General features: G+C 40.4%; 1 protein-coding gene across 2 annotated transcripts in view; it reads left to right on the plus strand.

Moving 5' to 3' along the window:
• Positions 1 to 13,102, plus strand: part of LOC138798718 (homeobox protein Mix.1-like) — a 35,717-nt gene extending 22,615 nt beyond the window's left edge. Inside the window, exons 1-3 of one of the 2 annotated variants that reach the window (XM_069979276.1) lie at positions 10,410 to 10,463; positions 11,532 to 11,710; positions 12,254 to 13,102. In XM_069979276.1, coding sequence (XP_069835377.1) covers positions 10,427 to 10,463; positions 11,532 to 11,710; positions 12,254 to 12,799 — 762 coding nt within the window. In that variant the 5' untranslated portion in view covers positions 10,410 to 10,426 and the 3' untranslated portion in view covers positions 12,800 to 13,102. Of the gene's footprint in view, positions 1 to 10,409; positions 10,464 to 11,531; positions 11,711 to 12,253 lie in introns of those variants that run through there. The other variant, XM_069979275.1, reaches the window with a different exon arrangement.
• The last annotated feature ends 1,797 nt before the right edge of the window (positions 13,103 to 14,899 follow it).

The raw sequence follows: 14,899 nt of genomic DNA on the forward strand, positions 1-14,899 counted from the left end.
ATCGCCCCATGTAATAGGAGCTTTAGTCTCTGTGCAAAGTGTTAACATTTTTTATGAGGCTTATTACATATGCCCCATCAGGTGAATGGGCCCTATAAGTTTATTTGCTGTGCACATCAGTAAAACCTCTACGCTTTATTCCTCTGAAGCAGCTTATATGTTGTCAGAGCTCTTCTGGCCAGTATAATAGAGGTGTGATAATCCTCTCACTATACAATGACACCTGAAGCCAAGAAGTGTGTTACAGGTAGGTCAGAGAGGATATCAACGAGGAGACAAAAGAACAAGTCATCTGTCTAGACAGAACAACTTTGTTCAACTCAAGATGCATTTGCAAATTTTGAAACCAGCAAAAAAGCTTTTACAATATTACAATTACTGAGAAATATTGGGGAAATGTTGATACCTCGATAATAAATGATAAAGTAGTAAGTGACTTCAATAATCAAAATGTCTATCCTAAGATAAAATAAAATAAGTACAGATTACCCGGCGGCCTTTCTCTGATCAAAATGATGATTACCGTATTTATCTGTGTATTTATTTGATATTCCATTTATAAATATTATGTATTTATATTACATGCACAATAGAAATAAATGTACAGAAGCTGTTTCCACTAGTTCTCATTCCTATGATCAACCATCCCGGCCTTACTACGAATCAGTCATGTCAATCAGCGGATTGTGTCCACCACGCCATTTCTACGCATGAAGAAAAGGATCGGGTTTACTTGGCTGGCAGGTGCTGCTATTCCTTCTGTGATGTTTGGGTTGTCCATGCTGCTCTCTCCTGACTTTACACATAGCAATGATTAACTAATAAATCTGTGGAGATTGTTCTTGTGCTTAACAGGCCCATTAATAGTTGTAATGCTCTTTCTGTTAACAATGATATTTAAGTAGATAACAATTGGTACTGTATATAGAAATCATTCACACTTGTCTTTTAAAGGTCATTATTATCTCTGTAATGGGAACCTATCATCCCTTTCATGCTGCCTGAACTATAACCCATCAAGGGGATCCCTGGTTACTTCTGCCTGCTCCACCGGCTTTAATTGATAGTTCTTTTCCTATACCCAAATGGGGAGATCTATTAAAGGGGTTTTCCAGTGCTACAAAAACATGGCCATTTTCCCCCCTCTCTTGCCTCCAGTTTGGGTGGGGTTTCAAACTCAGTTCCATTGAAGTAAATAGAGCTTAATTACAAACCACACCTGAACTGGAGACAAAAGAGGGGGAAAAGCGGCCATGTTTTTGTAGCGCTGGATAACCCCTTTAACCTAAGGGTCCTATTACACAGGCCGATCATTCTAGTAAACGAGCACCAATCTGCTAGATCGGCGCTCGTTTACTGGACCTATTAGATGGCCCGATAATAATCGGGAAGTAAGGGCTGCATGGACATCGTTAGTGACAGTGACAGGCCGCTCAGAAGCTGCAGCCGCTGGAAACACGTAGCTGCGGAGTACAGGAGAGAAGACAGGAGTGGAGAGAGGTAAGGTATCAGGTGTTTGGGTAATTGTCAGCTGTTGGCCACGCATCGCTTTTACACGTAGCGATGCACGGTCGACGACCGACGATTTTAACCTAACCTAAATGTAATTGTACGACCAGACCCCACAAACAATTGCTGTATTGTTCATGAAGCCATTTAAATACATTGTTATTGACTGCACATCTCTGGCAGACCTCTGGCTTTCTGACATTTACCACCTTGTACCTGCTGAGATCTCATTCATGCCCTGCTGAGCTGATCGTCCATGTGTATGGGGACATTAGAAAGAAAGCTGTTGGATGAACTAGGGTTCAGTAGTGCACGCCATGAGAATACAGAAACCAAGGGAGCGTATGGGCCTCTTCAGTACCTTCATAAGCCTACGAATTCATATACTGTATTTAATTATATTTCTATAAAATTCTATGTGAATCTGATTGAAAGTAATTCATGCCACATCCCACAATATATCTTCCTATGATGTCACCATATAGCAGCACAGAGTGATTACAGGTCCATACATCTCAGATAGCGGTGGGATCTGATCAGTTCTAATACAGAAGTATAGAGCAGTCTGCTGCTCCTCTCACTTGTCTCACTGAGGAGCTAGTGTATATGTATGGTTAGTTTAACACTTGTAAACCATATCTACTAGTTTATTACGTCTGTTTAATATGTATCTCTCTGCAGTTGTTTATCGGACCCACAGATAAAGCTACAGATAGACTTCTATAGTCAGTCTGCCGCTATCTAATTTACAATTGAAAACTCATTATAGTGAAATCATCATTCCATTATGTCAGCTTTTAACATAGGAGACTACTGGACATGAGCGGACATGTAGAAAGCGGAGATAGTCATAATGTCATAGACAAGAGCCAAACTAGTCTGTCCAGGAATGAAGGAACATATATAAATATATCTATAAATAACGTGATCAGCCCCTAAACTAGAGACACCACCTAAGCTTTGCATAGGGCTGCCCATCTATGCCCAAGGTCTTTGCTACCATTCACTGCAGAACACTCATTGGAAAGTAGGTAACCAAGGCATGAATAAGGGTCCAGCCGATGGTTTGCAGTGTCTTTAAAAGGCACGATTAATCGCGTGGCCAGGCTGTGCGAACAATCATCATTTGTGCAGCCATTTAAATATATTGCTATCAGCTGTTTACACATTTTTAGACCTGCGCAAAAGTTGTGATCAGCTGATGAGCGGGTATTTCCCGTTTTTCGGCTGATCACTGTCACTTTTTCACGGGTCGTGTAAAAGGGCCCATGAAGAAGCAGACCAGTTTTTTTTCTATCTTCCCTCAGCTGCAGGCTTCCACCTGTACTTACCAATGATGATCGGTGTCCCGTGTCGCTGCTTCGTTCTGGTCCTATGGCGCCACTTGCATTCTGCTGGTGGTGACGTCACTGCTCTTTTGGCGCCCATCTCAGGTCTCTTAACATGATATGGTTTTTGACCTATAGCAAAAAATTGGCAGCGTTACTTTTACGTTGTTAAATAAAGCTGGGATTTTGTAATCGGTGTGACTTCTTTTCCTCTGTACTGTCAGGACATCAGAGAAACAGAAATAAACGTATCAGTAAATTTCCTCATTTATTTCAGTGGACCTCTTTAATGTTGGTTAGTTCATAACCTCAGTTTTCCGTTATTTCGTGTGAAACAGTAGTGCAGCATGCCATGTTCTTCCATAAAAATAATAAAGCAGTGATGGAATGGATGCAAACTGAGGAAAACTGATACTAAAAAGATCTGCTCAAATCAATGGAAAAATTAACTGATCATTTGTTTTTTGTGTCTCTGGTTCAAACCAGCGTTTTACCCTCTGCCACAATTCTGTTTCTCTTTTCTATTTTCGATAATAGAGAAACGGAACCGTCAAACTCCCCATTATTTCAATGGGTTTTTATTTTGCTCAGTTTGCATCAGTTTTGCTCAGTTTGCATCAGTTGTGCTCCGTTTTCATCAAATCCATCAGTTTTTCTGGATGAACATAAAATTTGTTCACTGACAAAAAATTTTGTCCGTCCCCAAAAAAATGGAAAGAACACATCTAACTGAAGCAAATGGACCATTAAAAAAATAATAATTTTGCAATCAGTTTGCATCAGTCTGCTCATCAGTCTGTGCTTATCTGTTGATTTAATTTGGCTGGATCCATTCATGAATGAGGCAAACAGATGCACTCATTTTTGCACAGAACTATTTGTGTTTATCAATCTAATAAATTAACCATTTACATGAGTATGTGTCCATTTGCACTTCCATTTATGTCAGTCTCTTCTTCAGCTCGGATTCAGGCATGAGATTGCAGACAGAACATAGGACCAATGTTATTTATTGGCCCCGTTTACATGTCCACAAAAAATGCTAATAAAGCGACAATGAAGTGCTCCATCCAGGGGCGTAGCTAGGATTCACAGGGCCCCATAGCAAAAAAAATTAAGCCCCCCACGCACAACACAAAGCACTGCACATATATATATATATATATATATATATATATATATATATATATATACACACATACATACAGTATATGCTTTGTGATGTGGCCAAAAAATTAAATTTCTTGTGGCCAGAGGCTGAACCATTGCTTCAGCCACAAGAGTGACTGGCAGAGCAGATAGCCAATGGCTGTTTGCTCTATAAGTTCACTGCTTTTACCTATAAGGGCCCATTAGAAGCCCTTATGGTTACATAGGTGCAGGAGCAGATTACCTTCTGATTACCCCCTTATGTACTGCAGCGTGTAAGTGACCCAATGTTCAGAAGACAAGGAGCTCTCTTCTTTACTGCTGGTGCACTGATAACCCCTGACCTGTGCATAGAGCTTGCTGGAGAATAGAGGTCAAGGGTTATCAGTGCAGTGAAGCAGAGATCTCTGTCTGCTTGTTAACCTTTTTTTGTGTTTCAGTATGTAAGTAAACAATGGGTCACTTACACACTGCAGTACAGTGCAGGGGTTAAGCAGAAGGCCACACAACGCTCTTATCTTCTCACCCGGGCCCTCTCCTGCACGGGCCCCATGGCAACTGCATACCCTGCCTCTATGGTGGCTACGCCACTGGCTCTGTCAACCACAGAACACTACAGATGCACACTTGTAGTGTGGTCCTGTGGCCTTGGGCTGCACTACAGACGTGTGAATGTAGCCTTATACTTCAATAGGTTTAATTTATTTGGATCAGTTTTCATCAGTTGTGCTCCATTTTCCTCCAATTCATTTGTAATCTGTTTTTTTTTTTTTGGAACAGAGTGAATAAATTGTTTTAATGGCCTTTATTTTCTAACATTTTTGGGTAAAAAGTCTGAAATAATAAAATCAACTGTAAAACCTTAAATAAGTTCCGACATTAAATGCCAAATGTCATTAAAAATACTTTTTATCAGACAAACAAATTAAAATCAAAACTAGCGGAATTCCGCGGCGGAATGCCGTTAGCCTCCCTCTCAAAATGGGAGTCTATGGGAGGCGCGCACTCCTGCTTTGTCTGCGCTGAAGAATGAACATGTTCATTCTTCAGCGCGGACAGAGCAAAAGCGCGCGTGTTGATTTTATGATTTGAGATGTTTTTATCTAAAAGCAGGTGTAGATTCGGTATGCAAGGTGCAGGTTCGGCCTTTGATAAATCCTTCCCTTTATTTTGGCTATTTTGGGGTAAGAACTGCTGAAACTATGCAAGTCTATGGGAACGTCTAGAGGGGTGACAGGAGCGCATGACAGTGTGGTCATCTCCCCACTCATTCTACTAACTGATAAAAGCTTCCTATGTCTCTCTGACATGTCATATTTCTTTATTATTGACAGTTACACTTTGAATCTGGACTGATTGTATAGCCAATCCTGATTGTATAGCCAATTTACCAAAACAGGCGATTTTTTAAAGGCTACAAACAGTGGCAAAAAACAGTGTGCGAACGTGACCAAACGATAGTGGACAATTTCCCCCCCCCCCCCCTCGTGTGTGCACTAATGCATGATGTCCCATAGACACAATGGAGGACATTATAAAAAATGGTGCTTTTTTCTTGGGGATCTTGCACACAATGTTTTTGTGCCTTGTGTCCCTACATTCTAGTAATTGGTGGGGTCCTTATCTCCCCCCCCTCCTACAGATGTTATGTAGTATTTAGAGATGAGCGAACCTGGAGCATGCTCGAGTCCATCCGAACCCGAACGTTCGGCATTTGATTAGCGGTGGCTGCTGAACTTGGATAAAGCCCTAAGGCTATGTGGAAATCATGGATATAGTCATTGGCTGTATCCATGTTTTCCAGACAACCTTAGAGCTTTATCCAAGTTCAGCAGCCCCCGCTAATCAAATGCAGAACGTTCTGGTTCGGATCGACTCGAACCCGAAACCGGTTCGCTCATCTCTAGTAGTTTTCTCTCCATGTCTGTGGCCACTAATGGTGCTATATGGGGGGAGAATTTTTATTAAGGTGTAACTATCATTTCACAAAATTTTTGACATCTCATAGAGACGCATCAGAGGGTTTGAATGGTAGAGGTCCGGGTGATAAGATCCCCTATAATTTGTAAAATGAGCGGGGACAATAGTGAGGCTGGTAATTTATATTTTGGTTTGTGACGCATAAACAACCAAGATGCCAAATGCATTTAGAAGCATTAAGGGCCCTATTACGTGGGACGATTATCGTGCGAAAAATCGTTATATTGTTGGAATTTAAACAATAATCGTAATTGCGGACAATGATCAAAAAATCGTTTGTATGTTGTTGATCGTTGATTTAGATCTGAACCTAAAATTATTGTTAATCGTTCACTATATCGTTCGCTGTAATTCCACATTCGTTCGCTCAAGTGCCGCGTTTTTTCACAAATCAGTCAGTGTAATTGCACATTGTTCATTGTTTTGCTGGGATCAGAAGGAGTAAACGATCATTGTAACGATCACAATAACGATTGTAGTAACGATCATAACTAACGACCATTGTTCTGTGTAATATGAAGAACGATTTTAGGTTAACGATAAACAATCTCATTTGCGTTCGTTTATCGTTAAAAATCGCTCTGTGTAATAGAACCCTAAAGGCCATTCCATGGAATGATTATCGTCCATAAACTCGCTCCAACGACCGTTTGTTAATGATAATCGCTTCGTGGAATTGGTGTAAACGAGCGAACGACAAAGGCAAAATTCAAAATGTTTTTTCAGCATGGCGAAAAAAATTGTTGGTCTTTGAAAGATAATTCGCTAATCGGTTCGTAAAATTAGAAATCTTTCAGTCGTTTGTAAAAAGGTTTTAAAAAAGTAGGTGTGTTGTATGGTCATGATCACCCCGGCGAACGTTTTAAACAACCATGTAACGACGGCAAAATAATTGTTACACTACATACACTCATCAGCCACTTTATTAGGTACACCTGTCCAACTGCACGTTACCACTTAATTTCTAATCAGCCAATCACATGGCGGCAACTCAGTGCATTTAGGCATGTAGACATGGTCAAGACAATCTCCTGCAGTTCAAACCGAGCATCAGTATGGGGAAGAAAGGTGATTTGAGGGCCTTTGAACATGGCATGGTTGTTGGTGCCAGAAGGGCTGGTCTGAGTATTTCAGAAACTGCTGATCTACTGGGATTTTCACATCCAGTGAGCGGCAGTTCTGTGGGCGGAAATGCCTTGTTGATGCCAGAGGTCAGAGGAGAATGGGCAGACGGGTTCGAGCTGATAGAAAGGCAACAGTGACTCAAATAGCCAACCGTTACAACCAAGGTAGGCAGAAGAGCATCTCTGAACGCACAGCACGTCCAACTTTGAGGCAGATGGGCTACAGCAGCAGAAGACCACATCGGGTGCCACTCCTTTCAGCTAAGAACAGGAAACTGAGGCTACAATTTGCACAAGCTCATCGAAATTGGACAGTAGAAGATTGGAAAAACGTTGCCTGGTCTGATGAGTCTCGATTTCTGCTGCGACATTCGGATGGTAGGGTCAGAATTTGGCGTCAACAACATGAAAGCATGGATCCATCAACGGTTCAGGCTGGTGGTGGTGTCATGGTGTGGGGAATATTTGCTTGGCACTCTTTGGGCCCCTTGGTACCAATTGAGCATCGTTGCAATGCCACAGCCTACCTGAGTATTGTTGCTGACCATGTCCATCCCTTTATGACCACAATGTACCCAACATCTGATGGCTACTTTCAGCAGGATAATGCGCCATGTCATAAAGCTAGAATCATCTCAGACTGGTTTCTTGAACATGACAATGAGTTCACTGTACTCCAATGGCCTCCACAGTCACCAGATCTCAATCCAATAGAGCATCTTTGGGATGTGGTGGAACGGGAGATTGGCATCATGGATGTGCAGCCGACAAATCTGCGGCAACTGTGTGATGCCATCATGTCAATATGGACCAAAATCTCTGAGGAATGCTTCCAGCACCTTGTTGTATCTATGCCACCAAGAATGGAGGCAGTTCTGAAGGCAAAAGGGGGTCCAACCCGTTACTAGCATGGTGTACCTAATAAAGTGGCCGGTGAGTGTATATATTGTTCACGTTCCCACGTGTGTTATGTGTTATTGTTCGCTAAAAAAAAATTATTTTGTAATCGCTAACGAGCGGTTGTTATAGCGAGTTTATGAGCGATAATCGTTCCGTGGAATAGGGCCTTTACACCTATGTATGAAATGCCATAAATATGCCCTATAGTATTGTACCTGTGTAATAGGGGCTTTAGAGGAGGAGCCCAGCAGAGAGATTTAGGGGGTGTTCTTTGCAGACTTTCCTTTCTTTGTGTCTATGTACTGATGTCTGCTGAAGTTCATTTACAAGTCCCCAGCAGACAGGGGGGACAGGTCTGTGGGCATGTTCCTGTACTGGTATCCTCAGCATTAGCATCTGTAATTAGTGATTAGATGTCATTATAACTAATGGGATGTCAGGGGCAAGACACATAATGACAGCATTACTCTGCACATAGCTCTAGGCTACACATGGTGCCTGATACAGTACTGTTCTCCTTAGTAAAGCTGCTCATACATCATGTAACGTGTCCTCCAACTTGACCATCTTTATAATAATTTCAATAAATAACACGGATTCCTATCGATCTGATGTGTATAGTGTGATGTTAAAAATTACTGTCCAAGATATATTGTCAATAGTCAGATCCTCCACTCCAAAACTCTGGGTCTATTCAGGCGCAGATCCAAGATCTTGGATCTGCGCCTGAATAGACCCAGAGTTTTGGAGTGGAGGATCTGACTATTTACTTACCGGTTTGGTCTCTGGGAGTGGCTGCGGTCCACACACATGCGTTACTGAGTGTTGTGCCTTCCATATGCACAACCATTACAGGTGAGAGTCTCCAATTACTCGCCTGTTTTTGTGCACATTTGCCATCAGACTTCACACTATGGAGCGCTGTCCACACTTCTCTTTTCTAAGATATATTGTCAGGAAGGTGCAATAAATTAACTACCATTAATAAATAAATAAATAAATATATATATATATATATATATATATATATATATACACATACACACACATACAGATATATATAACAGAATGTGTGTACAGATGTATAGCTATGATTCTATAATATCATAAGGTGAGGTGATTCTATAATATCATAATTAAATAATATGCAGAATCTAAAATCTCATACAAATTTTTTATAGATAGGTAATAGCTAGCAATGTAAGAAATTATAGCTATAGAGACAGATAGATAGATAGATGGATAGGAGATAGATAGATAGATAGATAGATAGATAGATAGATAGATAGATAGGAGATAGATAGATAGATAGATAGATAGATAGATAGGAGATAGATAGATAGATAGGAGATAGATAGATAGATAGATAGGAGATAGATAGATAGGAGATAGATAGATAGATAGATAGATAGATAGATAGATAGATAGATAGATAGATAGGAGATAGATAGATAGATAGATAGATAGATATAGATAGATAGATAGATAGATAGATAGATAGATAGATAGATAGATAGATAGATAGATAGATAGGAGATAGATAGATAGATAGGAGATAGATAGATAGATAGATAGATAGATAGATAGATAGATAGGAGATAGATAGATGGATAGATAGATAGATAGGAGATAGATAGATAGATAGATAGATAGGAGATAGATAGATAGATAGATAGATAGATAGATAGATAGATAGATAGATAGATATAGACAGATAGATAGATACATATAGATAGATGGATATAGATAAACAGATAGATAGAGATAGTTACATATAGAGAGATAGATAGATAGGTAGATAGATAGAGATAGATAGTTACATATAGAGAGACAGATAGATATGAGATAGGTAGATAGATAATAGATAGATAGATAGATAGATAGATAGATAGATAGGAGATAGATAGATAGATATAGACAGATAGATACATACATATAGATAGATGGATATAGATAAACCGATAGATAGAGATAGATAGTTACATATAGAGAGACAGATAGATAGATATAGACAGATAGATAGATACATACATATAGATAGATGGATATAGATAAACAGATAGATAGAGATAGATAGTTACATATAGAGAGACAGATAGATATGAGATAGATAGATAGATAGATAGATAGATAGATAGATAGATATTAGTGGAGGATGTGGATGCGTGCATTGAGCCGTCCCTTGCTCCTGTCAGTCACAGTGTAGCCCCCCGGATGTGTATTGCACAGTCAGAGTCTCTGGGGGTCCTGTAAATGTTGTCTCTGGTGTTGTGTATTGTGGCTGTGCCCCTCAGGTAGCAGCCCCCGTGTCACTGACACCTCCCTGCCAGGCCAGCAGACACAGCCAGCCTCACATTAGCATCTCTTCAGGAGGAGCAGTATATATGGTGCCCCTCAGTGTCACATCAGCCACACATCCCACCTGAGGAGGACACCATGATAGAGCTGGACTGCAAGATGAGAGCTGTGTCAGGTAAGGAGAGACCCAGAGGTAGTATCACATGGATCTCCTGACAGACCTGTATTACAGGCCATATATATGTCTTTATACAGCTGAATACTTATACATCAGGTGCTTATAATGGACTGGATGTGCAGTTATTGGTCTGGCTATGGAGAACTATGCAAATGTTATTTATGCTCAACATATGACCAGTATAATGTGAATGGTCACATATTAATATAAGGTGTATGGTGTTCAGCCACCTCTTCATTATATCTGTACCTGGGAAAGTTGAGTGACCACTAACAATGTCAATCATTACAGGATATAAGTATATGACTAGTTATGCAGCGATGTACAGGTGGGGCTGGATCTACTGCATAAATGCACATCTAGCTGTATACCTATGTATATTCTCCATTCAGGACACTGATAAAGCTGAGTAACACCTCTGTCTGTGGCTATACTGGATGTTAATATATAGGCCCAGATTTGCTAAAACTTTATTATCCTTAGGGTATAAATGCACAATGCGGTTGTAGCTGTGCTGCGGTTGGTCATACGTAGTAAGTACTTCTAGAAGGCTGATCTGGGTTTTTGTAGGGCTGGGTTCACACTGTATTTTTTTTCATCCATTTTCTTTTCTTAAAAAAACAGATGAAAAAAAACCCCAGATGCATTTGTGTGCATCCGTTGTTCCACTGATTTCCATTAGAAAAAAAAAAAAAGGATCAAAGTGGATCTTTTTTTTTTTTTAACGTACACAAAACATAATCGACCTCATTTTTGTGTCCGTTAAAAAAACAGATCAGTTTTTTTTTTTTTTTAGAATGGAAGTCAATGGAAAAACAAATTAAAACGGATGCATGCTTTTATTTTGCAAAAAACGGATTGCAAAAGCGCAGTGTGAACCCAGCCTAATACCTGACTGATTTAGCAAGTACATCCTAATAGTTAAAACTAGCAAGTTATACAAAAAAAAACCGCAGCATTTCAGGAGTACCTATTGTGGCCAAACAGCCGACCATAATGCAATACAACGATTGATAATTGTAATTTAAGGTTTCATGTAGTGATGCTGTATTTTCTTTCCTGCAGATGGGCAAAACATGGCGGACTCCAGCCCCATAGTCGGGAAGGTTAGGAGGAGGAGAACTGTCTACAGTCGAGCACATCTGGATCTGTTGTTGAAAACATTTGAAACCAACCCATATCCGGGCATCTCAGTGAGGGAGAAGCTGTCCCACATAACTGGAGTCCATGAATCCAGAATCCAGGTAAGCAGCACGAGGCTGAAGGATGTTACTGCGTACAGTAATGGATGATGATCAGCAAGTGGACTTATTCATAACCATTTTAGGCTACATATTTAGGTACATATTTACTGTCAAGCTAGATTTCACATACAACATACATAGGGCCTGCCACCGTGGTGCGCTATTCTTCCTATCAAACATGGCAGAATCTCGACAGCACCCCCAAGAGAAGTGTCAACATCAACACTGCCTTACATACAAATGATGCACAGTTGTAATATAGTCTATAATGATATATGCCTGCAGTTGTCAGAGCATGCTGGGGCTTGTGGTTCTGCAACAGAGATTCAGAGGTTTCTGTCAGCAGTAAATACCCCAACACATTGTGTGGCTGCCATGACACGTTCCATTATTAATGCACCTTCACCTATGTTACAAACATCTTCTTGACATCTAATGTCCAATGTACAGTTAGTGACCTACAGATTTATAGCATTGGTAATATTGATAAAGGATGCTGTTACGACTAAAGATATTTAATGGCTATTTTCAATTTTCTTTTAGGTTTGGTTTCAGAATAGAAGAGCCAGAAAGAACAAGAAGACTCCCCAAGAAGTCGAAAATCTGCCTGAGAAATGGCCGCAGCCTCACCCCGTAGCTTCTCGAGTCCATCGGCCAGCATTGACTGAGAAAGACGTCTGCCGAATGGGATTCCATGAAAAAGAGTCTGTCTACAAGCACTGCGCTGCTCCCGTACACCCCCTGAGCCACCTACATATGAACAGTTATGGCCCCCAGCATCTTAGTTATGGCTTTCCTTACCAGGCAACAAACCCATTATTACCTGGTCAGCTGAGACCTGCTAACAACACCATGCACCCGTATCATCCATATGTCCAAGGGGTTTCCAGCAGTCACTTGTCTCATGGCAGCGTCCCCATGGAAAGAAACCATGAATACACATCATCCTTGCTGAAGACGCCAGAGCCCATCCACAGTGCTTCTCAAGAATCCTCCTTACAAGACATCCTGGAGGAATTCCAGCCGTGCTGGACGGAAGTAGCCGATTACGTCAGTGATGTTCCCGATGACCTGCTCTCCTTATTTTAATATTGGACTAAAACGTGTACATCTGCTTGGCGTTGACGTCATAGACAACCCCATTGTGCTGTGATACATAGGGGTCTAAATCTGAGCTCCCAACCTTGAGGCATCTACCAAGGGGCGACGGCATTACTGACACCACAGGGCTCACTGGTAGTGGAGTTATATTACATCTAGCTATATTACCTTTATTTTTGGCTTTTTTCCCTATTATTATCTCTTTTACTAACACACCTTCTAATTTTATTATTAACAATAAAGTTTGCACGTGAAACCTTTTTGGGGCAGATAATCATTACACCATTGTGATCGGCTTCTAGTACTTTACATAGCACTTCAATTATTGGGATCAGGACATGCAAAACACATAGTAACTATTTACTGTATGTCTTCTAACTACAGGCTGCGTCTTATGTGTTTGTATGCAACGGTGATCAAATAAATGTATTTTCTCTAATGTCCTGACTTTGACTGTCCAATGATGTACTAATGCACACGTCATGGCGAGGATTAAAGGTGACAACAAGACCATTAGTTGGGATAACTTTACCAATTACTTAAGGTAGAGGCCATCGGAGTGTGCGGTCTAGACAGTGTTACATTGTCCCTAGACATACTGTGAGTTACATTACAAAGAGGTAATTACCATCTTATGTGGATTGGCACAGGGTGGATTGTGGAGCCATGACAGCTCTGATGAAGGATCTGTGCCTTCAGCTTCAATGACAACCTTCATTTACCGTCATAAGTGGAATATAATGAACAGACGTTATTTAAAATAAATTTGTATGAAATTGACAGAAACCATTTGTGGGAGGTAAGTAATCATAATTCTCCCAGATGCTGGTGATAACAATATATCTGGTCAGTTCCGCCAATAAATATATCAAATGATAAAGGAAAAAAAATGTTCTAGCGGACATCATTGTGCTTATACAGATAATTCATTACCTGGGGTGTAACTATATTGTAGCAGCAGCAGCAGCCAGGTCCTGAGAGGACTCTATGGCAGGGGGTGTTGGGGCACAGAAAAGAATGGACGCTGTGTGAACACAGTTGTAATAAAACCACTACAGGTGAAGGAAATATATTTATTATCTTGTTATAATAGCTCATGTCATGAGGTGGGATACATATATAGCAGGAGAACAGTCGTTTTGTTTTAAATTAAAGGGGTTATCCAGCAAATATCTTTTTCTTTCAAATCAACTGGTTTCAGAAAGTTATATAGAATTCTAATTTACTTCTATTTAAAAATTTCAAGTCTTCCCATACTTATCAGCTGCTGTATGTCCTACAGGTGTATTCTTTGCAGTTTGACACAGTGCTCTCTGCACTGTCCAGAGCATGAATGGTTTTCTTTGGGAAGTTGCTGCTGCTCTGGACAGTTCCTGTCTCGGTCAGAGATGTCAGCAGAGAGCACTAACATACATGAGCAGATAAGTATGGGAAGACTTGAGATTTTTAAATAGAAGTAAATTAGAAATCTATATAACTTTCTGAAACTAGTTGATTTGAAAGAAAAAGATTTTTTGCTGGACAACCCCTTTAATGTGTTGGAAGCAGGAAAAACACTGATTTGAGCAACTTTGACAAGAGCCAAATGATGATGGTTAGATGACTGGGAAAACAGGTTATATAGGTTGTTTTTAGTGCGCAGTGGTTAGTATAAGGATAAGTGGCGAACTGACATGAGGATGATGGTCTCTCTAGTACACATAAATAGGCCAGCTTGCCTCGTCCGATCCCTCAGAAGAGCTACCATAGCACTATCTGCTGAAAAAGGTAATGCTAGCTGTTGTAGAAAGGTGTCTGCTCACACTCAGTGAACCTCACAATCATAAAGTGAAGGAATATTCTGGCAATATGCCATCATAATATGAGATGGGAATGCACCTTTTAACCATTACTTAGCTATAACAATAGAGTGGGGTTGTGCAGCAAGAAAGGACTGACATGATGCTGTGCTATGGTGGAGCCCTTGCCTGCTATATAAGGATCAAAAAGCATTGTCATTGCTGTATACCTGTTGTATAGTAGAGCAGCACATCAAGCGGACACAGAAGAATGATGATAGAGCAGGGGGGTACAGTGCTGACGTTACTG

The sequence above is a fragment of the Dendropsophus ebraccatus genome, chromosome 8, assembly GCF_027789765.1.
Source record: "Dendropsophus ebraccatus isolate aDenEbr1 chromosome 8, aDenEbr1.pat, whole genome shotgun sequence".
Lineage (NCBI taxonomy): Eukaryota > Metazoa > Chordata > Amphibia > Anura > Hylidae > Dendropsophus > Dendropsophus ebraccatus.